Source organism: Rhinoderma darwinii, chromosome 9, assembly GCF_050947455.1.
Source record: "Rhinoderma darwinii isolate aRhiDar2 chromosome 9, aRhiDar2.hap1, whole genome shotgun sequence".
In the NCBI taxonomy this organism is placed as follows: Eukaryota; Metazoa; Chordata; class Amphibia; order Anura; family Rhinodermatidae; genus Rhinoderma; species Rhinoderma darwinii.
In genome coordinates, this window is record NC_134695.1 from 74102219 (window position 1) to 74128190 (window position 25972).

General features: G+C 45.8%; 1 protein-coding gene and 1 long non-coding RNA gene across 4 annotated transcripts in view; one reads left to right on the plus strand and one right to left on the minus strand.

Annotated features, from left to right (window-relative positions):
- Nucleotides 1–6393: 6393 nt before the first annotated feature.
- WEE1 (WEE1 G2 checkpoint kinase) lies at nucleotides 6394–20374 on the minus strand. Its single transcript, XM_075838167.1, has 11 exons — nucleotides 19690–20374; nucleotides 14103–14308; nucleotides 13349–13415; nucleotides 13093–13265; nucleotides 12683–12804; nucleotides 11363–11509; nucleotides 11173–11268; nucleotides 10964–11049; nucleotides 9000–9170; nucleotides 8566–8711; nucleotides 6394–8407 (listed from the first exon to the last, which is right to left on the minus strand). The coding sequence occupies exons 1-11, from the start codon at nucleotides 20038–20040 to the stop codon at nucleotides 8257–8259; spliced, it is 1716 nt and encodes a 571-aa protein (XP_075694282.1). The 5' UTR covers nucleotides 20041–20374; the 3' UTR covers nucleotides 6394–8256.
- Nucleotides 20375–20469: 95 nt separating this feature from the next.
- Nucleotides 20470–25972, plus strand: part of LOC142661007 (uncharacterized) — a 57502-nt gene continuing 51999 nt past the window's right edge. The window contains exons 1-3 of one of the 3 annotated variants that reach the window (XR_012850614.1): nucleotides 20470–20616; nucleotides 22584–22748; nucleotides 24675–24773. This is a non-coding gene — a long non-coding RNA (uncharacterized LOC142661007). The remainder of the gene's footprint in view (nucleotides 20617–22583; nucleotides 22749–24674; nucleotides 24774–25972) is intronic. The other 2 variants (XR_012850615.1, XR_012850613.1) reach the window with 2 other exon arrangements.

The window sequence follows — 25972 nt, forward strand, 5'->3', positions numbered from 1 at the left end:
AAACCTGTAAAAAGTAGCATCATTCTCTTTGTCGACCTGAGGACCCCTGTACATGACTGTGCCCGTAATCACGGGCCGTGATTATGGGCACGGCCGGCCGCTGACAGCCACCCACATTTGTGGGACGTGCTTCCATATAAAGTATGGGAGCACGGTCCATAAAAGGCAATAAATAGGAAAAAAACTGTGCGGAGGCTTTCTACGGACCGGACAACTTCCCGTAAACATACAGGAAGGTGTCCGTGGGCAATAGAAATGAATGGGTCCATAATTATAGACCGTAATTACGAAGGAATTCTACGGTCGTGTGCATGGGGCCTGAGATTATCTTTTCCTTCCAGGTGGTTATTGAGGTTGTGAAATCCTGTTCTGCCAGGGCAAAAATCTGAAAGTTGAAGCTCATCAGGGACGGGTTTTTGGTCCTCCCGGGCTGTTTAATGGGGCTAATGATGTAGAGTTGTCTGGCAGAATCTTTAGATGTGACTCTCTCAGATTGGGCCCGCTGCCTCAAGACCCCAGAAGACATCAGCTCTTCATAATTCGAGGACCTCTCTCTGATGTTTTGTTCCCAAGAATCCTAAAAATCTAAATCCTTCAAATTGGCTCCCCACCGCCCGGGCCTGGCATGTGTCGTTTGTCAGTATCTGAGGGGTTTCTTGCTTCCAGGTAAGTGCCCTTTTCAGGTTTTGGGTTTTATCCATGGTAGATTCAAATTTTTGCAGACAGGACAATATTTTTGTCTAATCCTAGATTTGACCTATGACCAGTGTGGAAGCACAAATTGACTAATTGAATTCAATTGACCCTTTTTTTTATCAAAGCAAAAAAGGATTTCTAGACCATGGAGTCCAGAAAAAAAATCCTAAGTCGTTTCAGACTTGGGAAGGGTCAGGAAAACCCTTCCCAAGAAAACCTCTCTGAATTTTTAATGTACGAGAGTTCAGACTGGACTAGATCTGGTGACTCCACCAGTAGACAATGGTCTAGATATAGAATAAAAATTCCTTCCCCCTCTCACGTGTCCCACCATCTCTGCGACTACTTTCAAAAAAATCAGAGGGGGGTATGGAGATCCAAAATAGTAGAGGCCTGAACGGAAGGGGCATTATATGGAGTGATACTGAACAGCCGCCCGGGGGAACGTTTGGAAGTCGGGATGAACGGGTACACGCAGGTCAGAGTCTTTTACCATTCAATCGATGCTACAACACCTTTTGGAGAGAGGAGGTTGACAGTAGATTTTAGTGCTTCCTTCTGGAATTTTGAACAGAGCAGAAACTTGTTTAGGGGTTTGAGATTGAGAATTGTCCTGAAAGACCCATTTGGCCTTTTTTTTTTTTAAATCAGGAACAGGGAAGAATAAAATCCCTCATCTGCTGGAACACCTTTCCCTATGAGGGAGTCTACCTCTAATTCCAGAGCAAACCGACCTGGACAAGAGGACTTCACTTTTGTGATTGAGTAAGGGAGGAGTCGCCGCTCTCTTATATTTTATGACTTTGCGACTTCTAGTGATGTTTTCCCAAGCTGGGAGAAAGGTTGCCTGGCGTCTTACGAGCGCTCTTAGGGCTGCTTAACCACAAGAACCATTTATTCTCCTGGGAGAATCTCCATCTCCCACCATCGTATCTCCCTTTAGGCCTTTTCAGAGAGTTGTATACACCCGTGTGCTGTCCGCTACAAAAAATAGACAGCACACAGACCTATGCAATTCAAAATTACGGCCAGCACACGGATGTCACCCGAGCGCTGTCCATGTTTCACGCACAAGTTGCTAAGCAAATGCTGAGGAAAAAAAATAAATGTGCACCAATTATCTCACGAACCCAACATCATCGAATAGAAGTCTTGCAAGAAACCGTGGCGATGGGATCATCAATTTTTAGGGCTTTGTCCCAGAAGACAATCTACACCCCCCCCAGGTATTTTCTGCTTACTGCTCCCGGATGGAAAAGCAAATAGGGTTTTTTCCCATTCTTTGTAAACTAGAGAACAAATATTTTCAGGAATACAAAAATAACTTGTTTATTCTAGACCCCCAACCCCTCAAACATGATTTCCTGCATTGATCAATCCTCCCTTCGATCTCCCACCTTAGTGTAGCTCTGACTGCCTGAAGCAATTGTTCAGTTTCTTTAGGGGGAGAAAACAGGTTTTGCAGTTATTGTCTGAGGAAAAGGAGTCAGAATCTAAAGAGCACGGGCCCGTCATCCAACAGATTCTTATCTTCAGAACCAGATCCTAGAGACCTTAAAGAGGCTCTATCACCAGATTCTCAAACCCCTATCTCCTATTGCATGTGATCGGCGCTGCAATGTAGAGAACAGTAACATTTTTTTTTTTTTTTTGAAAAACGATCATTTTTGACCAAGTTATGAGCAATTTTATATTTATGCAAATGAGCCTTTCTAATGGACAACTGGGCGTGTCTTGTGTTTGTAACATCGGGGCGTGTTTACTTGTTTTACTAGCTGGGCGTTGTGAATAGAAGTGGATGATGCTGACAAACCAGTCTATTCACAACGCCCAGCTAGTAAAACAAGTAAACACGCCCCAATGTTACAAACACAAGACACGCCCAGTTGTCCATTAGAAAGGCTCATTTGCATAAATATAAAATTGCTCATAACTTGGTCAAAAATGATCGTTTTTCCAAAAAATTAAAATGTTACTGTTCTCTACATTGCAGCGCCGATCACATGCAATACGAGATAGGGATTTGAGAATCTGGTGACAGAGCCTCTTTAAAGAGTCTGTGTCACCACATTATAAGTGGCCTATCTTGCACACGATGTGATCGGCGCTGTAATGTAGATTACAGGAGTGTTTTTGATTTAGAAAAACAATCATTTTTGACGGAGTTATGACCTATTTTAGATTTATGCGGAGGAGTTTCTTAATGTACAACTGGGCGTGTTTTACTTTAGACCAAGTGGGCGTTGTACAGAGGAGCGTATGACGCTGACCAATCAGCATCATGCACTCCTCTCCATTCATTTACACAGCACTAGCGATATAGATATATCGTTATGTACACACACACACACACACACACACAGACAGACACACAGTGTTTCCTGACAGTGAATATACATTACCTCCAGCCAGGACGTCATGTCTATTCAGAATCCTGACACTTCTGTAGCGTCTGTGAGATTTACAGCAAGGCAAGTGTAATGTCATTTTAAATGACAGGTTACATCATAATCTCACGAGATAACGCTTGCCTTGCTGTAAATCTCAAACAAACGCTACAGAAGTGGTCAGGATTCTGAATAGACATGACGTCCTGGCTGGACGTAATGTATATTCACCGTCAGGAAACAGTGTCTGTCTGTGTGTACATAACGATATAGCTATATCGCTAGTGCTGTGTAAATGAATGGAGAGGAGTGCATGACGCTGATTGGTCAGTATCATACGCTCCTCTGTACAACGCCTACTTGGTCAAAAAGTAAAACACGCCCAGTTGTACATTAAGAAACTCATTAGCATAAATCTAAAATAGGTCATAACTCCGTCAAAAATGATTGTTTTTCTAAATAAACCACTCCTGTAATCTACATTACAGCGCCGATCACATCGTGTGCAAGATAGGCCACTTATAATGTGGTGAGAGACTCTCACAGCTGGAGGAACCAGGGCGGTCAGAGCGTTTATGGAAAGACTTAGGGGAAGAAGTGTGCAACTCCCTTATCATAAACCTCAGACATTAAATGGACAGGAGACGCTCCAAAAACTGTTTGTTTTTTCTCAAAACAGGCCGAACAGTCGCTCCAGCCCTGGTCAGCGCAACGCCTAAAAATCTTTCTGCCCAACACAGAAGCAGCGGCTACTGCAGACTGCCAGTTCCCCTGTAGCCTACAACACATGGCAGCATTGGCTGGACCGCCAGACACCCTTACTGCCCCAGATGGAGTGCCATGAGGGATCTACGTGATGGGGAGACAGAGTCCACACCAGAATCAACCAATTTGGAGTCATTGATTAACCGCAAACTCACAGCAACAGACATAGGGACAGAAAGCGGGTAAGACTCCCAGTTACAGAACCAGAATTATTTTTATCTCCAGGTTTTCGGACACTGGAAGCAGACCCTCTATCCAGTGGTAGTCATGGCAAGGGGGAAAATAACGTATGTACACAGTGACTGCACCAGCAGAATAGTGAGTGCAGCTCTGGAGTATAATACAGGATGTAACTCAGGATCAGTACAGGATAAGTAATGTAATGTATGTACACAGTGACTCCACCAGCAGAATAGTGAGTGCAGCTCTGGAGTATAACACAGGATATAACTCAGGATCAGTACAGGATAAGTAATGTAATGTATGTACACAGTGACTCCACCAGCAGAATAGTGAGTGCAGCTCTGGAGTATAATACAGGATGTAACTCAGGATCAGTACAGGATAAGTAATGTATGTACACAGTGACTCCACCAGCAGAATAGTGAGTGCAGCTCTGGAGTATAATACAGGATATAACTCAGGATCAGCACAGGATAAGTAATGTAATGTATGTACACAGTGACTCCACCAGCAGAATAGTGAGTGCAGCTCTGGAGTATAATACAGGATGTAACTCAGGATCAGTACAGGATAAGTAATGTATGTACACAGTGACTCCACCAGCAGAATAGTGAGTGCAGCTCTGGAGTATAATACAGGATATAACTCAGGATCAGTACAGGATAAGTAATGTATGTACACAGTGACTCCACCAGCAGAATAGTGAGTGCAGCTCTGGAGTATAATACAGGATATAACTCAGGATCAGTACAGGATAAGTAATGTAATGTATGTACACAGTGACTCCACCAGCAGAATAGTGAGTGCAGCTCTGGAGTATAATACAGGATGTAACTCAGGATCAGTACAGGATAAGTAATGTAATGTATGTACACAGTGACTCCACCAGCAGAATAGTGAGTGCAGCTCTGGAGTATAATACAGGATGTAACTCAGGATCAGTGCAGGAGAAGTAATGTAATGTATGTACACAGTGACTCCTCCAGCAGAATAGTGAGTGCAGCTCTGGAGTGTAATACAGGATATAACTCAGGATCAGTACAGGATAAGTAATGTAATGTATGTACACAGTGACTCCACCAGCAGAATAGTGAGTGCAGCTCTGGAGTATAATACAGGATGTAACTCAGGATCAGTACAGGATAAGTAATGTAATGTATGTACACAGTGACTCCACCAGCAGAATAGTGAGTGCAGCTCTGGAGTATAATACAGGATGTAACTCAGGATCAGTACAGGATAAGTAATGTAATGTATGTACACAGTGACTCCACCAGCAGAATAGTGAGTGCAGCTCTGGAGAATAATTAGTGTGGACTTTGCCCACTATTTTACGGGTTATAAAGAAAATGTACAAAGGATAACTATAACCTTTAAAAGGGAGACATGAAGTGCTTTGGCAAGGGTTAATAGTGGATATATATAACAAGTTTGCGTTTACTACAGGTTTTCAACCTTATGTCATTTACAGAGGTCGTGTTTAGTATCTCAGCTCATCTCTCATTAGCTTCAATGAAGCGGAGCTGAAACACCGTACACAACTTACAGACCGGAATGGCGCCGTTTCTGGAAAAATGCAGCCATATTTTTTAAATCTTGTTTAACTCCTTTAAGCGGAACTGAAGAGTAAAGCCCATTCACATTTAGGACACAACAAATAAACCAACAATTGATGACGTCAATGATCACAGGAGCAAAGGGGCTGCAATTCATTACTGAGCTGAAATATTATGGTCTTAAATGTGTATCCGCATCTGACATTTATGGCATATCCACAGTATAGAGGCTTGTAGGGGCGCAGGTCCCAGAGGTGGTCGCCTCTCCCCACCTGCGTGCAGCTCTCTATTTACTTCTATGGGAGTAACGGAAACAGCCGAGCTAGCCAGGGGGATGGGTGCCACCTGCTCTCCAGATAGGTACACGTCCCAGAGATCCTGTAGAAATGCCGCAAATGTTTGAGATGGGATTACCCCTTTAACCCTAATGGATAGGAACAGTCCCAGTGAATTGTAGAGTAGCAGAGCCGGTCACCACACGGAGAACGCTACAACTGGCAAGAACTGAAGATGCTGGACATAAACCCCCCCATAGACAACGTAAACCGACCACTGAATGAACAAGACCAGAGAGAGTAATGGAGGAAGGCACAGGAACTTTATTTACAGAGTCATCCAGATTTACATAATCGCCTCAGAAGCGGAATGCCGGCATGAGATCTGCAATTATAGCGCGACACACCGGGAGACTCCGCATAGATGAAGTTTGGGGATCCATGTACAAAATGACAACAGGAACGAACAGACGTTTTCCAAATAAGCATTTCAAGGGGTTTTCCGGGGTGATCAAAAATCTGGCCAAGTGAAATAAAACTACAAGAGCCATTATTCACCCGGCAGAGCCGCTCCAGCTCCCCCTGCTGTTTGTAGACAAGGCTGCAGCGATGACGTGCCCGTATACCCACATAACCGTAGCCAATCACTGGCCTCAGTGCTATAAGGTACAGGAACACTGAAGCCAGCGATCATGTAAGAGTACGACCATGTCATCGCTGCAGCTGCAATGCAGGGGAATCTGTGAGCGGAGTAATGGCTCTTATTGTTTTATTGCCTCCCCCCAGACAGATTTCTGATCAACTCTGAAACCTCCTATAATCAACCTGGAAATGATCACAATCTAATTTATTCAGAACTCAATGAGTCGGGAGGATTTTGTAGAATTGGAGATATTGTATGGGTCTAATGTATACACCTCAATGGATCACTGCCCGGGATACAGCAAATGTCACAATGTAAATCTATATAGCATAGTGGCACCTGCACACCCAGCTCTACCCCCCTGTGCAGGTACGGACACCCCAGGAAGACCCAATCTGGGGCTGAGATTCCAACCAAACCATTTAAATGGTAATCCATTTACAATGCGAGACTCAAGTGCAATTGTGCCACACACAGCTCACAGCTAAGCATAGTGCCACAAAGCAACACAACACCCCTGTGATAACGTCAGCACATGGAGAGATCACATCCCCGAGGCCTCGAGCCAATACATTGCAATGGTTCACAATACTGTGAGCTGGAAGCCCCTCCGACGCGGCTGCCAAAGCTGCGGGCTCTCACCCTAATACAAGCAAAGTAGCGGCAAGAACTAATGTGCAGAGAGATCCAACCAATCAGATAAAACCTGGATTTTATAGTTTTGGGGTCAGATGAAGGCAGAGCAGGGTCACTGTACAACACAACACATAGGACGCACACGACTTACATTTCCAGTATGAACGAGACCGTACAAAAATGGTACAAAAAAGGTGCATGGGACAGCCGAGAGAAGTTGATGTTTGCGCCTCCGCAGTTGTGTCAATCAATCTTCCCCACTAGGAGGCAGCCACGTGTCACTAGCATGGGGTTACTAACAATGATTGTTTAATGCTACAATTTGTACAGCGAAATACAAAAAAAAAAAACCCTAATAGCAGCAAATGTCACATGGTAAATACAAGGATTCACCCGGTGCAGAGAAAGTGCTCAAAGTCAAATATACAAGTTTGAGAAAAAAAATAATTATATACAATAAAAATGTACCGAGGTACAAGACCAACAACTGCTGGTGCCAATGTTTCTGCTCTACAGACTCCACTTATCATACAGGGTAACTTACCAGAAAGCAAAAATTTATAATACACATTTACAAGGGGAAAAAAAAAAAAATGTGAAATACCGTATTATTACAATCCGTTGAATTTCAACTAAAGGAACGGTAAACTACAGTAATATCAAGAAGTGTCACATTATATAGAGCGGGCAGCTTTCTCCGGTGCGCCGCTGTCAGCTGGCGAGCGTCTGTTCCGCTAATGACTCCACTTAACTTCATTTCAGAACTTTACCCCTATAGAGGCTAACGAAATGTGGATCCCAAACGGACATCCATTAAATGCTACTTCAACCACGTCACGCCCAGAATGCCACGCATGTGGCATCACAATCTTAGGCCAGTACAAAGCAGCATTCTCCTGGTGCCAAGCTGGAAATGGTGGCAGGAATGGGAGCTGCTGGCCGGGCGACTCATTTTACTACATTCGTCTAAAAAGGTCCTGGAGCAAAAATCGACTGGACCATCATTTCTGATGTATTAAAAATAAGAATTTAAGTCAGCAGGAATACTCCGGATCAGCCCCAGCAGCCGGTCATCACGAGCTACACTAGTATGCAGTCACCAGTCTATATACACATCAATATATAGTTAAGCTGACGGAGCGGTTCATCTTCTTTCCTATCAGGCGGGTGGTTCTGTTCTGTGATGTGGATCGCGTGGTCATTCGGTCAGGAAACAGCGCTCGCTCCTCTGCCGCAGCTTTTGCTATCTGCGCTTTCTTCAGTTCCCTGAAGAGAAAAGATCAGAATGAAAAGGTCTCTTAACATCCGAGTGTTACATACAGAGGCGCAAATACTGACTATAGCACTGCAGACTGTCCACGGATGTATCATTATAGGGGGCAGAATAGTCCTTGGGGTACACAGAGAATGGTAATGAGCCTTACTTCTGTAGAAGGGCATTCTTAAACTTCTCCGCATTGAGCTCTATCCTCAACTGCTCGGCACTCTTTCGTGATGCAGACAGGAGAACAGAATGTCTGACGAGGGCCACGGCTGACGGCCTTTTCTCTGGATCTGGAGAAACCATGAGCTGGAAGGAAAAGAAAAATCCACATATAAAGCGCAGCACATAAGACATCACCAACGACACAGCAGTGGCATCGAGCAAGTCACCCCAATGGATGACACTTGTATCAGAGGACTGCATATCCGTGTATTACCCAGCAGCCTCCACATCTGCATGCTTTTCCCATACACTACAAACAGATTTGCCTTTCTAGGACACCGGCCCTGTTTTGGGGCATTGTGAATCCACCGGGGACTGACCGTACATTCTCTGTAGAGTGCTGTATATATAACAGACATCATAGACACTTACCTTTATTAGGTCCATGAACTCCTGGGACAGCACCTGTGGCACAGTTGGCAGCTTGCCTTGCCTAATTTCATGCCACTGATCCCCATTGGATGGAAGCGGTTCAGCCCCCGCAGCGCACCAGACCGTCAAGGCAAGGGCAAAAATGTCGGCTTTCGGTAATTGAGAATAATCCTAGAAACAAGTGGAAACAAATGATTATTTTACGGTGTGATCCAGACGTAACAGATCTTAAAGAATACCTAACATTTTAGAATAAGAGGTCACGTGGGTACATGAGGAAGAATTTCTGGCCAGTATATGACACTATTTAGCAGTTTTCACCTCTGCAGGTTCTTGCTCTATTTCTCAGTTGTCTGTGAGCTAGCGTGCGGATCCTAAAGGCCATTATGTCTTCTATACACTGCACAGAGATAGGAGAGCAGGATTTTTTTTTTTATCTATCACTTATATAGAAGCTGCATCAGAATGGAGATTATATAGCAGTACTGACTAGTGTAGTTGAGAATCCAGCATTGGTGTGACATAGAAATCTTACCAGCAGCCTGTGTCTTTCTTACTCTGCTCCCTCCTCCAGCTCAACTCTCTCCTCTCCATAGACTTGTATGGGCAGCGTCTGTGTGACTTGCTCACTCTGCTCCTGCCTCCCCTTCCTCTCCCCATAGACTTGTATGGTCTGTATCTGTTGCAGACTTACTCTGCTCCCCTATTCATAAACTTGAATAAGCAAGCAGAGGGTCCCCCCTCCACTTTCTGCAGTAAGTCTAACCAGGGACAGACTTTGCTTAACAGGGGGTGGGCAGCAGTTTACAGGAAGCGAGGCACATAGTGGCAGTAACGTCACACAGACTTTACATGGATAAAACACCTGAAATTGAACAGTAAGTCAATGACATAGTTGATCTAGATCAGGTGTACTATTAGATCAGAATATGTGGTTTGAAAAGTTAGTGTCCATTTAAAGCTTGAGGTTTTTGAAAGCACACTTAAGAGGTATTCCCAACTCAGATATTTATGGCATATCCAATGGATACGCCATAAATATCTGATAGGTGTAAATTGCAGAGGTGGGTCCTGCATCTATCTCCAGAACGGGGTACTGAAAGTAGCACAAAGAGATACCACTAGCTACATGCACTCAAGATATTTAAAACAGGAGTTGTCCGGTTTCCACAAATTAAAGTTTTTCGTATAATTAAAAGTCATACATTTTCCCAATATACTTTCTGTATTAATTCCGCATGGTTTTCAAGATCTCTGCTTATTGTTATTCAGTAGGGACAGTTAGTGTTTACTTCTGGTCAATTCAATTTTGTCCATGGTCATGTAACGGACACGGGTGCTGGGATCGTTCGAATACACAGCTCTGATACATATATTGTAATGAGCCGTGCACCTGTGTGTACATCACATGACCCTGTAACGAGCCATGCACCTGTGTGTACATCACATGACCCTGTAACGAGTCATGCACCTGTGTGTACATCACATGACCCTGTAACGAGCCTTGCACCTGTGTGTACATCACATGACCCTGTAACGAGCCATGCACCTGTGTGTACATCACATGACCCTGTAAGGAGCCTTGCACCCGTGTGTACATCACATGACCCTGTAACGAGTCATGCACCTGTGTGTACATCACATGACCCTGTAACGAGCGCCATGCACCTGTGTGTACATCACATGGCCATGAACAGAATTTCATCCACTGGAAGTAAACAATGAATGTTCCTTCTGAATAACAGCAAGCAGAGATTTTGAAAACCTGTGGGGAATTAATGCAGAAAGTATATTAGAGAATTGTATAACTTTTCATTATACGAAAAATAACATTAATTTGCTGAAACCGGACAACCCCTTCTCAGAGGCATCGCATACATTCTCTCCTAAAAAAGAACAGAATGACAATATACTTGGTCTAAAACTTGGAGGCTTTTATATCCCGAGATTTCTCAAATACTCACCTCCTGTAACACTTCATTGGCCAGAAAACGACTATCACCTTCTTCTACCTGTGGACTGGACATCCGGGTCACATGACCTAGGTCACCTGTTCAAAAGGGCAATTACACTGGTTATTTTTCAAAAAGAACCACAGATATTTCTATGAGCCCATCCACCTAACACTATCGCGTGGGATTGTCTATCCAGCAGTACCACGGGATGCAGTTACCTATTTTATAGGTCACTTTTCGGGGTCCACCATCCTCATCATCAGCTTCATCCATCGTCATGCTGGGAACCTCGGTCCGAGATATGAATATGTTGCCTGGAGGTAAAAACAACGCATGTAATCTCCAGTGACCGAATGAGAAAGCGCATACATAGACGAGGCCGCCGTCACGCAGAGGTAGATTACTCACTTGGCTTTATATCCATGTGCACCAGAGACATGGAATGAATGTACTTCAGACCACGGGCCACTTGGAGCAGCAGGTCCTTCAGTTCTGGCTCTGTCAAGTAGCGCATTGTACGGTAGTTTTCACTAATGGCGTCTCCTAAACTGCCGCCTGGAGATCAAAAAGGTATAGAAAAAAAAAAAAAAGAAGTGGTCAGGCTTAATTTACAAACACCCTTTTAGCTAGAACTTTTTTTTGGGGGGGGGGGGGGGGGGGGGTAGGAAGGGAGAGGTTAAAGGCTATGGACACCTGCGCAGGTTTTTTATTGTATGAATTATATTTAATATAGGATTTTTAAAATATGTATTAAAAAGTTTGCACTGTTGGTCTTCTGCCGCTCGCAGGCACCTCTTCTCGCTCTCTGCGATTCCTGAACACTATTTTGTATAGTTCTAAAGATGTCGGCTTAGAAAAGCGCCAGGAGAGCGGAGAGAGCGGCTAGAGATAGAACAGACAACAGTGTCAGCCTGAGCGGCATCCAGCAGCTTGTATTGTATGACACACAAAAGAAAAACGGTGCAATATTTTTTATTACAACTAATTGTAATGATGTTTTAGTTAATAAAATACAAAGAACGCAAAAACAAAAATCTGCAAAAAGGTTTCCTTAGCCTTTATGGGCCCCCCCATTTCTTGCTAGCGGCTTCTTCTTTCCATCGTCTTCGCTGCAGCAACAATTTCAAAGATGCAGTTTATGCACCAAATCATAATGGGAGGAGAGTGCTGTATATAGTAAGCGGTTATATCCATATAATACTACAGCAGCACATTAATATGAAGGCAATGACCCCTACCAATACAACTCATCATAACGGAGGGTCTTTTCAAACTGCGTTCATAATGCATATTGAGGTAGATGTTGGGAGGATTTCCCAGCATTTACCTTTGATTGAAGCCTCCAATGTATGCCACTCTATAGGCAATACGTCGCTCAAAGGGTCCCATGTTATAAAAAAAAATAAAAATAAAGACCCCGTATACAGCGCTAGGTATTTAGTTCTGCAATGCTATTCCACAGTTGAAAAAATATAAAAATAAAATAAAAGTATGCTGGAAAGGACACTTAGCATCTGTCAGGTCAATGGGGCCCTATAGATAAGTTTGGTGTATGCAGTAAATACACCGCACACAGCAGTGTGTGAGAATAGAGCCCAGCATGGAAGTATCTACAGTGAAGAGCGCTGCCACATAAGCGAATGTTAGGTGGCGACACTGCTGTCAGATGCGCGGCAGCGCTGTCCCCTCCTACATATTTCCACAAGTGCCGCAGCCACGTTTACTCACCATTACAATACTCGTTCTGGATAAGCATGTGATCATCTTCTGCCCACGCTGAATAATAGCGCACCACATGAGGATGTTGTCCCAGTACAGCATGTGCATACACTTCCCGCAACGCATTCTGCCTGAAAAAACAAACAGCATTTACTGGGAATCCCGGCACCCAGTGACGCCCAACTGATGACATTACCCAGCCTTACCAATCACCAAAGTGGCTTGTCACATTGTCGCTCCCGGTCTGGATTAACCCCTAGATACTTACAGCTGTTCCGCACATTCAGTGTCTCTGTTGCACGGATTACTTTGAATGTTAAGAGTTTTCAGAACTTCCAATTAAATTAGATTCACCAGTCCAACAGGAGACAGTGAATGTCGTCATTGCCAGTCCCATTGAAGCCACCAGCAACACTTACTCATCAACTGAGCCGGCCATGGGCTTCTTGGAGCGTTTAATGGCGTAGATGCAGCCGTCGAGCCTCTTGACACATTTATATACGGCTCCAAACTCTCCAGATCCGACCTTCTCCAGCTCATGAAACTCAATGGCGTATCTGGATTTCATGTTACTTTCTGTAATTGTGATTCTCTGTGGAAGGAACAAGACAATTATTCTTCAGTCTGTTTCACGTAACCAAGGATCTCCTAATAGAAGATAAGACGGAGTGGTACCTTAGCGGGCCGGATGCTTTCCTCCAGCAGTTCACAATCACTACCTTCCATATCTTCACCACAGGAGCTAAATAACAAAACCAGTGTGTTATATAGACAGTAAGCATAGACCTAAAACTGCAACGAGGAAAGAGAACGATCCAACCAAAAGACAAATTACCCATCATTAGGTTTATGGGAACTATAGGCGATGCGGCCTAAGACAGGATATAAGCTGCCATCAAAACTAGCTTCCATGGGGAAAATCATTGAAGATATTAGAACGCTGCTCATATATACGAAGCACACTGACCAATACATATAGCCATTTTAAGGGTACTGACTCTTTAGCGCCCCGTCTGGCCAAGGTGCGGCTGTGATGCTACCAAAAACTGTGCCGACGTGTGTTTTTTCCTAATGATAATGAACTGCTGTTTATTTGCAAAATCCGTGCAGATATGATCATGTAAAAACGACATCGTTTTGCGGTAACATGAAGACCGCACTTTGGCCGCTAACTGCATCGTAACTGTATGAAGCGCAATTACATCCCATTTATGGGTCACCAATTCTGCTCTACAAGGACAATTACAAACAGGTGGCATCTTGCAAAATTTCTTACCGTGAAATCGCGACAAAACACTGCGGTTTATCTTTTCTTGCAAACTCATGGCAGAACCGCAGCGTTTGGCTGAGATTTTGCAGTAAATGTAGAAATGAAAAAAAAAGCCCAAAACCCACAACATTAGAACCCAGCAAAAGGGAAAATCCTCACTCATTCCAGTGTGCCCTCTTCCTCCTCTGGTAAGATTCACTGGAGGCCTGTAGATCCACCGATACTGGGGTGAAGGGGTTGATGTTCACTTGGGGGGCTCTGTACACAGAGTTTTGTTTTTCAGATTTTTCTACGTCTTGGAACAGAGAGACTCCTCTATTCCTTAACCCGCTGAAGCCGAGGCCACGAGCTTTGGACAGCAAACTCTAGAGGGGGAAATAAAATACATGATGAGATCTCTGTATATGTCACAGCACACTTATGTACAATGCAAGCTCCTGTAGAAGTCTGAAATACTGCCCCCTACTGGTGAAGAATAAACTGCGCACACCCCATATGTAAATACAGGTGGAATAAACCTATTCTGTACATCATAGCAGTTAACAATAAGGATTATTTATGGGGTAACCGTCCACAAAGTCAGTACATGACTCCTATTATAGCCATAGATCAGCACAATAGGTCCAACGCTTCACAGGCTGCAATGGCAAAGCTTTAGTGGACGCCCTCAGTCTTTGAGATAGGAAACGAGCCCCTTCCCCCATCAAATTCCAGGAGACGAGAGTGGGGGAAGGGGCACAGGAGCCTCGCAAACAAGGTCCTCTAGTCACTGGATTGACTCAGCGAAGGCTGAACAGAGACCCCCCCCCCCCACCCAGTTATATCACCGCCGTGCATTCAAGAGGATTAGAAATGACTGCACAAGTACCGTTTTTGTCCCCTTCCCAATTTCTTAATTTCTGCATCTTTGTCACACTTGAAGGTTTCACATTGAACTGCTTTTAAAGCGGATCTTATCCTAGATTCATCCCATGTGAGCGCAGCATGAAGTGAGCGCACGCTGAAATCACAGTCAGTGTCACTTATTAATGTTCTGTGGTTTAGGACTATTCACAACTTTATACGCCGGCCACACGCAGTGACTATACGGAGGAGTCCAAGTATATTCATGCAGGGAGAAAAGTGTCAGGCAGCGGGACAAAGGTGAACATACCTGACTGGGGTTATCTTTATCATAGTATGAGGTATCAAACACAGAACGCCGTTTCCAAAAAACAATTTCATTTATTGATGGAAAATGCTGTTCAGCTCGACCTGGCCCGATGTGAAGTCGTAATTGCCTCCTTAGCAACTAAATCAACCCGTAAGGCAGGGTTTTCTCAGCACGATTTTGCCACAAATTGTAGCAAAAAAAACACATTTTAACCACGTGTGAACCCAGCCTCAACCAAATTCAATTGGGTTAAATTTCACTAGACGCCCCCAGAAATAAATACTGCCAGACCTGTTGAATCTATACATCATATAGATAAATAGAAGCCGTCCGCAACACGAACCCGGCGAAAAAGGTTCAAACAGCCGCACACGATGCCACGACGCCAAAGTAAGTCACTGGCATCTACCGGTCCGGACAATAGGAATTCCCTATTTGTAGGTTTTAAACAGAGAACATACAGAATGAACCCAGGACCCCAGCGCTGCCAGACAATAGTGCAAACCACTGAGCCACCTACATCATCTACACATGGAGAGAAGCAGCGGTGACCCCTCCAGGAGGCCCCGGCCAAGATGTTACCGAGACTCATCAAGGAGGTCACAAAAGAACAGGGACCAAGATCTGAAGAACCGCCGGCCGCACTCCACTCAGGTCAATGTAGACAAAGACGACACTGAGCAAATATAACGCAAACCACCGCTCACCAAAAACACCACAAGGGGTCGTCTCACAAACATATCTAGATGACCCCAAGACTTGGGATAATATTCTGTGGACTGACTAGGAACTTTTTTTGAAGTGAAGGCGTCTTGTTACATAGTAAAGCCAACGCTGCACTCCACCATAAGAACATCAGAAAAGTCACATGGTGGTGCTAGTGTTTGACGGCGCGACGGGGTGGGGGTCGCAGGGCGCTGTCTGGGGCGGCTTTGCTTCTGCAAGACCTGGACGTAAAAATTGATGGAACAATGAATTCCGCAGAACATCCTGAAGATGAACGTCCACCCGTCAGTTCGTGACTTAGAGCTCTAGCGCAGTTGGGTGATGCCGCAGGACAACGATCCGAAACACACAAGTCCACCTATGAACGGTGCAAAAGAAAATTAATGAAGGTTTTGGAGCAGCCGATGTCCAGATGTGAATCCCATTGAGATGCGGTGGGAAGACTCGGCTGTTATTGCCAAGAGACGCAAGCGGTTACTAGGTTTAGGGACAATTACTTTTCACACGGGTGATCTGGACGGAAAGATCATGTAAAAGCCGCATCTTGTGACTCCTCAGGTCGCCATTAAAATTAGAAAAGATCTGAAACATTTCAATGTGAAAAATAAGTAAAAATAGAAGAAATTAGGAACAACCAAAATGCATACACAAACTATAAATACACACACACACACACACACACGGCAGTATACAGCTATATATACACACACACACTATATTCCTGTACACAGCCGGCAGTATACAGCTATATATATATATACACACACACACGGCAGTATACAGCTATATATACACACACACACTATATTCCTGTACACAGCCGGCAGTATACAGCTATATATATATATACACACACACACGGCAGTATACAGCTATATATACACACACACTACATTCCTGTACACAGCCGGCAGTATACAGCTATATATATATATACACACACACACACACACGGCAGTATACAGCTATATATACACACACACTACATTCCTGTACACAGCCGGCAGTATACAGCTCTATATATATATATATATACACACACACACACTACATTCCTGTACACAGCCGGCAGTATACAGCTATATACACACACACACTACATTCCTGTACACAGCCGGCAGTATACAGCTATATACACACACACTACATTACACAGCCGGCAGCACAGATTTAAAGTGATATAAACCTGTTATTTTCTTGCAGTATATAGCTATAGTCACATACTCCTGTATTCTGTACCGTACAGCAAGGAGCATCTATATTATACACATGTAAACTACGCAACTTGTACATGTCGGGGCCACGACCCGAGAACAAGCGTCCGGTCTATAGTAAACAGTCAGTGGAGATCATCTTCCAGGGACCAAGGCTCAGATGTGAAGATCAAGACAAACTGCCTATGTCCATATACAGGACCCACAATCCACCCACAAGCCCGCCTGACCCTGTACACACCCGCTGAAAGGTGAAGAAAGCCTGTGCCCTCCCCCATGCAACCAGCTGTGTGTACAGTGACCACCACCGACCTCCGCAAATACACCCCCCCCCCTGCAGATGACACGTATCAGTGCTGATCACCAATAGATCAGCGGCGCCATCTCAATGTTGCTGACCTAAAAGCTGCAGAAATACAAGCCAGCAGCGACTTCTACCTATACGCACCGCCCGGAGGTCTCCGGCATCACATATTATACAACCAGACATTATATAAGATCCAGACATCTCCCCCTGCAGCTCTGTGCTGACGTGAACAGGCACATGGCCGCCCCCCCCCCCCCTCCCAGGGACTGGAAACTCCCGTTATTTATATACTACAGCTGAGAAATTCCCACATACAGCTCAACACGACGTATGGCAGGGCGAGAAAATACCAATCAGCACCTCCAGGAGCCGGACAGGAAGAACGGTCATAGGCAGAAAACAACCCGAAAACACTCCAGGCAAACTAATCCACTGTTATTTTTAGTGCACAACCTGAGGGGCGGAGCATGACTGAGTATCTGGTGATCTTTGAATCCGTGTCAGGCACCGCCCCCTCAGGTCCTGTAATAGACATAACAGCGGATCAGCTCTGCCTGGAGCGTTCCTTTAAGATGTGGCCAGCTTCTGCCCTGTGTGTTGAGGTGGCTTCAGACTCCAGCAGTTTTACCATGAATATACCGATCCTCCGCCTCATACAGGTAGTGCGTCCCATGCCAGGCGCCGCTTATTACAGGGGAGGGTCATCATGTTACATCCCTCTGGCCAATCAGGGATCCTCTCATACATTAATGTGATATAAGCTCCAGAGAAAAACAAAACCGACAACAACGTTGAACAAATTCCCATCAGCCACCACAGCACGCGCACCATAATCATTAGTGATCGCCATTCATTGTAGGATCATAACCACAGCAATAGCTTCATACACAGCCAGGACCCCGGTGTCAGTTGGTTGTGTCTCGGCTTATAGGCGACCTCTCCGGTGTATCACGCTGCCCCCCGGGTGTTATTGTAGAGGGACACCCTGGGTCTGGGGTATAAGTAGTACTTGGCGTCATGTAGCAAAGCAGGGAGTTCACTTGAAATGTGGGTGAGCAATACTTGGGTGTCAGGTCCTACTCTGTGGTATCATAGGGGGTCATACACCATTATGGGGTGTCCGTAGTATTCGGGTGTTATACAATTATGGTGCATCTGTAGCTCTCAGGTGTCATGTCCTACAACTGGGTGTCAGTGACTCTGGGGCTTCATTTCTCCCTGGGTGTCAGTAATATACAGGTGATAGGGTGTCATGTATTTCCGGGTGTCTGTAATATACAGGTGATGGGGTGTCATGTGTGGTGGGGTGTCCGTAATATACAGGTGATGGGGTGTCATGTGTGGTGGGGTGTCCGTAATATACAGGTGATGGGGTTGTGGTATTCCCGGGTGTCAGTAATACACAGGTGATAGGGTGTGATGTATTCCCGGGTGTCAGTAATACACAGGTGATAGGGTGTGATGTATTCCCGGGTGTCCGTAATATACAGCTGATGGGGTTGTGGTATTCCCGGGTGTCTGTAATACACAGGTGATGGGGTGTCTTGTATTCCCGGGTGTCAGTGATACACAGGTGATGGGGTGTCAGTGATACACAGGTGATGGGGTGTCAGTGATACACAGGTGATGGGGTGTCAGTGATACACAGGTGATGGGGTGTCAGTAATACACAGGCGATGGGGTGTCAGTAATACACAGGCGATGGGGTGTCAGTAATACACAGGCGATGGGGTGTCAGTAATACACAGGCGATGGGGTGTCAGTAATACACAGGCGATGGGGTGTCAGTAATACACAGGCGATGGGGTGTCAGTAATACACAGGCGATGGGGTGTCAGTAATACACAGGCGATGGGGTGTCAGTAATACACAGGCGATGGGGTGTCAGTAATACACAGGCGATGGGGTGTCAGTAATACACAGGCGATGGGGTGTCAGTAATACACAGGCGATGGGGTGTCAGTAATACACAGGCGATGGGGTGTCAGTAATACACAGGTGATGGGGTGCGTTGTATTCCCGGGTGTCAGTAATATACAGGTGTTGGGGTGTGTTATATCCTCGGATTTCAGTAATATACAGGTGATGGGGTGTCATGTATTCCCGGATGTCTGTAATATACGGGTGATGGGGTGTCAGTAATATCCGGGAACACATGACACCCCATCACCTGGATGTCTGTAATATACGGGTGATGGGGTGTCTTGTATTCCCGGGTGTCAGTAATATACGGGTGATGGGGTGTCCGTAATATACAGGTGATGGGGTGTCATGTGTTCCCGGATGTCTGTAATATACGGGTGATGGGGTGCGTTGTATCCTCGGGCGTCAGTGTGGGCCTCTTACCTTGGGGGTGTGCGGGGTATCGAAGAGTCGAAGCTTGCGGAAGGTCTTGTGGGGCGGGGTGCCAGGACAGTCCGGTATTGGGGAGCTGGAGCCCTCCCGCTGCTGTGTCCGGTACGGGGACGGGGAGCCGCACATGAAGAAGTCTCCGGGTGATTTGACAGGAGAGGAGCCGATACCCTCCTCGTCCTCCTCATCGTCCCAGGGCCGGATCCCGGGGCTCTCGTGAGGTTGCTGTCCGCTAGGGGAGTCAGACTCCTGGAAGGCCGAGTCCTCGCCCGTGCTGTTGCCGTCCTCTTCCTCACAGTCGCTGGCGGAGAATACCAGCTTCTGCCGGAGGTCCGGGAAACTCATGACCGCGGCGCTGTCACCACAAGAACCTGCGGATCACCAGGAGAACCGGGTCACCCTCCTCGCGCGGTGCGTCAGAACACGCCCTGAGGCGCTCACCATGATCCAGGGCCCTAGCGGGTGTGTCCGGTGCGCTGTCCGTACGTCTCCGGAGCTCCGTGCGTCACTCGGGTTTAGATTTAGCGTAATCCGGGTGTTTAGTCAGCCTGGCGCGACCGTTAGTCACAGGGGGTGGAGGACGGGGCGGGGCGGACCAAGGCAGAGAGCGCAGGCGCCTGACGTCAGGAGGCGGGGCCAGGACTGCCCAATGTGAGCGCGCAGTGTTCTGACGATGTGAGGCGGGGCTAGGACTAGCCAATAACCGCGCCCCACTGGTTTCAAAATGTCTACGGCAACAGCCGACTCAGAGCCTCGTGCTCGGCCAGCGGGATTTGGCGCGAAGTGTATGCGAGGAGGGCGTGCCCTAGGGAGTCATGTGACATTGATGATAAACATTCACTACCCCTCCCCCACCGGGACGCGTAGACTGTGACGAACGAGGGAGCCTCCTCCCGACCCTTCCCCCACCGCAAAGTCCAAGTGAGTGACCCGGGGGCAGATGTCACCCCATCCACAGAATGTCCCATTATGCCCTCCCTGAGCCCAGTGTACACCATCTGGAAGGACTTCGGTGTAAACCTTAGCACCCCTTTTATTTTTACGAGCATGGATGTGAAGCCACCCTATAAAACTGGGCGTACGCCCTCTTATTTTACCTCCTGACATTTGGGTGTTCACGCTCAGGTTTGACCTCAGTGTACACATTTATGCCTACGCCCTGTTTTTACCTTCGTTTACACGTTTGAGCGTACACCCTCTTTTTACCTCAGTGTACACATTTGGGTGTACGCCCTCTTTTTTCCTCAGTGTATATATTTGGGTGTACGCCCTCTTTTTACCTCAGAATACACGTTTGAGCGTACGCCCTCTTTTTACCTCAGTGTACACATTTGGGTGTACACCCTCTTTACCTCGGTGTATATATTTGGGTGTTTTCCCTCTTTTTACCTCAGAATACACGTTTGAGCGTACTCCCTCTTTTTACCTCCGTGTATATATTTGGGTGTACGCCCTCTTTTTACCTCAGTGAATATATTTGGGTGTACGCCCTCTTTTTACCTCAGTGAATATATTTGGGTGTACGCCCTCTTTTTACCTCCGTGTATATATTTGGGTGTACGCCCTCTTTTTACCTCAGTGAATATATTTGGGTGTACGCCCTCTTTTTACCTCCGTGTATATATTTGGGTGTACGCCCTCTTTTTACCTCCGTGTATATATTTGGGTGTACGCCCTCTTTTTACCTCAGTGAATATATTTGGGTGTACGCCCTCTTTTTACCTCAGTGAATATATTTGGGTGTTTTCCCTCTTTTTACCTCAGTGAATATATTTGGGTGTACGCCCTCTTTTTACCTCCGTGTATATATTTGGGTGTACGCCCTCTTTTTACCTCCGTGTATATATTTGGGTGTACGCCCTCTTTTTACCTCTGTATATATTTGGGTGTACGCCCTCTTTTTACCTCCGTGTATATATTTGGGTGTACGCCCTCTTTTTACCTCTGTATATATTTGGGTGTACGCCCTCTTTTTACCTCTGACTGGCTCCGTACGGGTGACCCCTGTTCCATCAGGTTTCCGCGTTGCGCCTGCTGACATTTTATCACCCAGTTATAAGCAGATACAATCTTCCTCGTGTCACCCGCTTTTCTTGATTGTTGGGGTGTTTACCCCTGTCATGTTCTCCACCCTCCCCCCATTATTTGCTGACAATCTCTTATGTAACGTGGGGGCCTTGTACCCCGATAATACTGTGAAGAATAAAATATCAGGACCCCTCAGAAAATCCACAGCCCAGACCTGCCCCATTACACCCCGCCGGGGGTCTCGCTCTAATCTCGTATCTGACATCATTATGAGAATTGGACGGAGCCGCTTATGGAAATGATGTCATCAGGGATCCCGTCCGGACACACCCCCTCCTCCCCTCACACCAGCGTCTACAGCGGACCCCATCACTCGTCAGATGGTATCACCCGCTGGTATCAGTCCTGGGGGGGGGGGGACGGTTTACACTGAATTTCTAAGTAAGCGCCATTTTCTACCAGTCACTCCGGTTACGTTTATATAAAGGGGGGGGGGGTCGTCACAGCCTGTTTATAGGATTCTACACAACCATTTCATTGACTCCAATCTAATTTTCAGCAAATATTTTTTGGGGATCTGACAAGGTCGACACGTTCTTCTTCTACATTTTCAAATCATCAACCAAAGCCGGGTGGTGGGCGAGCCGGGTGGTGGGATCCTGCGCCAGACTCACCCTCCAGGGGTGGCACACACAATTGTCACCCTGTGCTCCCTGCCATGCTCTCCTACATGGGGCATTGGGACAAACTAGTGACCGACCCCACTAACCCATAATGGGGGGGGGGGGGCTGTTTTGATTTTTACTATAAGCCCCATTCCCTGTCTCTACACACCTGAAAACCCCTATTTTTTATGGCAGTGGCCCCAACCTATAAAGGTCCTTTACCCAGAAGAGCGGAGTAATGGGAGATCATGACTAAGCAATTCCATAGTGGAGGGTCACTGCAAAATCCGACCTCAGGCCTGTGCCAGTGGAGATGACAGGGGTGATTGTTCCAGCAGTGACCGTCGCAGCATGTTGAGGGTAAGGCTCTGTTCACACGCAGTAGCAAAATACGTCTGAAATGACGGAGCTGTTTTCGCCTGAAAACAGCTCCTGATTTTAAGAAGTTTTTTAACCACTCGCGTTTTTCGCGGCGTATTTTACGGACGTTGTTGTAGCGGTTTTTCAATGGAGTCAATGAGAAACGGCTCCAAAAACGTCCCAAGAAGTGACCTGCACTTCTTTTTCGCGGGCGTCTTTTTACGCGCCGTATTTTGACAGCGACACATAAAATAACACCTCGTGGGAACAGAACATCGTAATTCCCATTGAAAGCAACGGGCAGATGTTTGTAGACGTAAAACGCCCAAATTACGTCTGAAAACAGTGCGTGTGACCATCCCCTTATATCATCCCTTCGGTGTATTACCGGCTCACAGATTCAGTGTTTGACATTTCCAGCTCCTTCATCACCTCCATCTCCCAGATATCTGTGCAAGTCAATGTTCTCGTCACAGGAGCCGCGTCAATTTATGGAGGTCACACCCCCCCCCCCCCCCACAGCAGCAATTCTTCACGTTTCGTTCATGAACAATCCAGAGAAGCGCTCGTCTTTCGGGTTTGTTCACACACTTTTTTTTTTTTCAGGCGTATTTCGGAGACTAAAATCGTCGCATTATGCTGTAAGGGTACGTGCACACACAAAAGTAAGAATGTGTGAAAATACGGAGCGGTTTTCAAGGGAAAACTGCTCCTGATTTTCAGAAGTTTTTTTAAGCCACTCGCATTTTTCGCTGCGTTTTTTACGGCTATTTTTGGATCTGTTTTTCTATAGAGTCAATGAAAAACGGCTCCAAAAATGGCCCAAGAAGTGACATGCACTTCTTTTTCGCGGGCGTCTTTTTACGTGCCATTTTTGGAAAACGAGGTGTAAAAAAAAAAAACACCCCGTCGGATCAGAACGCCGTATTTCCCATTGAAATCAATGGGCAGATGTTTGAAGAAACACTTCAAAAGCGTTTTGCAAATCTGCCTCAAAAACGCCTGGTTTCTGGGAGCAGTTTTTATCCGTATTTTGGGGCGTATTACGAGGTGTAAAATACACCTGCAATATGCCCGTGTGAACATACCCTAAGGGTATATTCACATGTAGTGTTTTCACCCGTTGTTCAGGCCGTAAACGTCCCAAAAAACGGCTGAAAAATCAGAAGCAGAACGCCTCCAAATATCTTCCCATTGATTTAAATGGCAAAAACGACGTTCTGTTCCAACAAGGCATTTTTTACGCGGCTGTTTTTCGAAAAAACAGCAGCGTAAAAGAAGTGCATGTCACTTCTTCAGCTGTTTCTGGAGCCGCTTTTCATAGACTATAGAAAAACAGCTCCAAAAACGGGCGTAAAAACTTCCCTTGAAAACCGCTCCGTATTTTCAGACGTTTTTTATTTTGTGTGTGCACATACCCTAAGGGGTAATCCAGCCTCAAGCGTTTTTCACCTATCCACTGGATACGTTTTCGGTGGGGGTCCGACTGTTGGGACCCCCGATCGTCAGAACGGGGGACGAAAACCCCGGTCCCATCAACCGCAAGATGACGGCTAGGCGGAGTTTGAATGGAGCGGAGGCTGAGCATGTGCTGTCCCACTCCATTCAAACTCTATGGGGCTGACGGAAAACAGCCGAGTGCTACATTTTGCTTTCACAGATACATTGCAGCAAAGCACAGGGCAGGAGAGAGACTTTGTCACAAACCCTCAGCTGTGAGAAGTATTAGGTCTGCACACTTTTTTAGCCTCTGGATGTAAATATGAATGTTCCCAGTCGCTGACAGCAAACAGAGATCTTTAAAATAGTGCCGAATTGATACAAAGTCTATTATAAAGTGTCAGTAGAAAAATTTATTGTGTTTTAGTCATTTCTTTATGTTTTGAAATTTATACATTTGATCAGAAAACGTCATTTTTTTAACAGCTCGTTGTGTCGCAGGGACAGAAGATTCACCTCCTCGTAGTTCAGGGAGCGGCCCCGTCAGTCTCTGGAGATTTTTCCTGACTGATATCAACCACCACAGTAAGTTACCTCCTTTGTGTCCTACTTTATTCCTGATTCCCGGCGTTCCTACAAAAATTATTTGAATGCAAAGTAAGAATTTCCGCGTCGCTCTCCCAGATCATTCCCGCCATGTTTCAGGGTGACGCCTCTTGTAACGAAGGTTCATCTCATCAGTCATAATAATATTATTGTTACATAGACGTATAGGATTGAGCAATGGTCGCGTCTTCTGCAGGCTGGTCATATTAACTCTTGTGTCACCCTGGACTTAGTCATGACCTGCTGCTGTGAGTCACCTGTCTGAGGCTGCGAAGGAGGGGAATTCTATTTATATCTTACTACATTTCCTGTCAACATGACAGTGCAGCTCCGTACAGTCACTATCTCACCTGCCGGCGGTCTACCTGTGTGCACTGGAGCAGCCATTAGTAGGACCCCCTTACGCACGCACGCACGCTTCTGGGAGGCGCACAGCAGACCCTTCAGTGCTACATAAAGGGTCCTTTACACGGGATAATTATCGATGTATATTAAGCAAAGTAAAAACGATCAGCGGGAATTTGTTTGCAGTTAAGCGTGTAAAACGTATGTTTTCCTTATATCCCCTCGTCTAATCAGACACCTGGCAGTCGTAAGGAGAGGAAATAAGAAAATATAGTGATCTCAAAGTCATCTAAATTACAAAAAAGCCATATAAGTTTATTGTTACATATAAATGCATGTCTTTTGAAGGTCAACAACTCGCTATATCGTCTATCGTTTTTACAAATTTCTCTTCACGTGTAAAAGGACCCTAGGGCCCCATGCACACGACCGTAAAAAAAAATCTCTAATTGCGCACCCATTCTGTTCTATTGGCCGCGGACACCTTTCCGTATCGCTACGGATAGGTGTCCGTGCTGTAGAACTGTACCGCAAAAGATAGAAGGTTTTACGGGCCGTGCTCCCATAACGGGCTGAAAATGTGGGCTGCGGCCGGCCACTGAGTGACACCCGCGAGCCGCCCGCAAATCGCGAGCTGTGCACATGGCCGCTTGCATTATTTCCTAGGATGTACCTATAAACAAAGGTCAATTAACACTCAGATAATTAATGGAAAAATTACAAAGCTTTATTAAGACATAAATACACACATAATGAATAGTAAAAGTAGAACCATGCTATGCAGAGAGTGTCCTGCAGTTGGAAGCAAAATGGGAAGACAAAGATCAAAAAGT

Bases quoted from the DNA above. Each gene is read 5' to 3' on its own strand.
- WEE1 (XM_075838167.1), bottom strand. From the start codon at position 20,040: ATGAGTTTCCCGGACCTCCGGCAGAAGCTGGTATTCTCCGCCAGCGAC. The intron at 13,416-14,102 runs GTGAGGATTTTC...TTTGTTATTTAG, and splicing joins AAGAGGGCACACTGGAATGA to CTCCTGTGGTGAAGATATGG. The intron at 9,171-10,963 runs GTGAGTATTTGA...ACTTGTTTCTAG, and splicing joins CCAATGAAGTGTTACAGGAG to GATTATTCTCAATTACCGAA.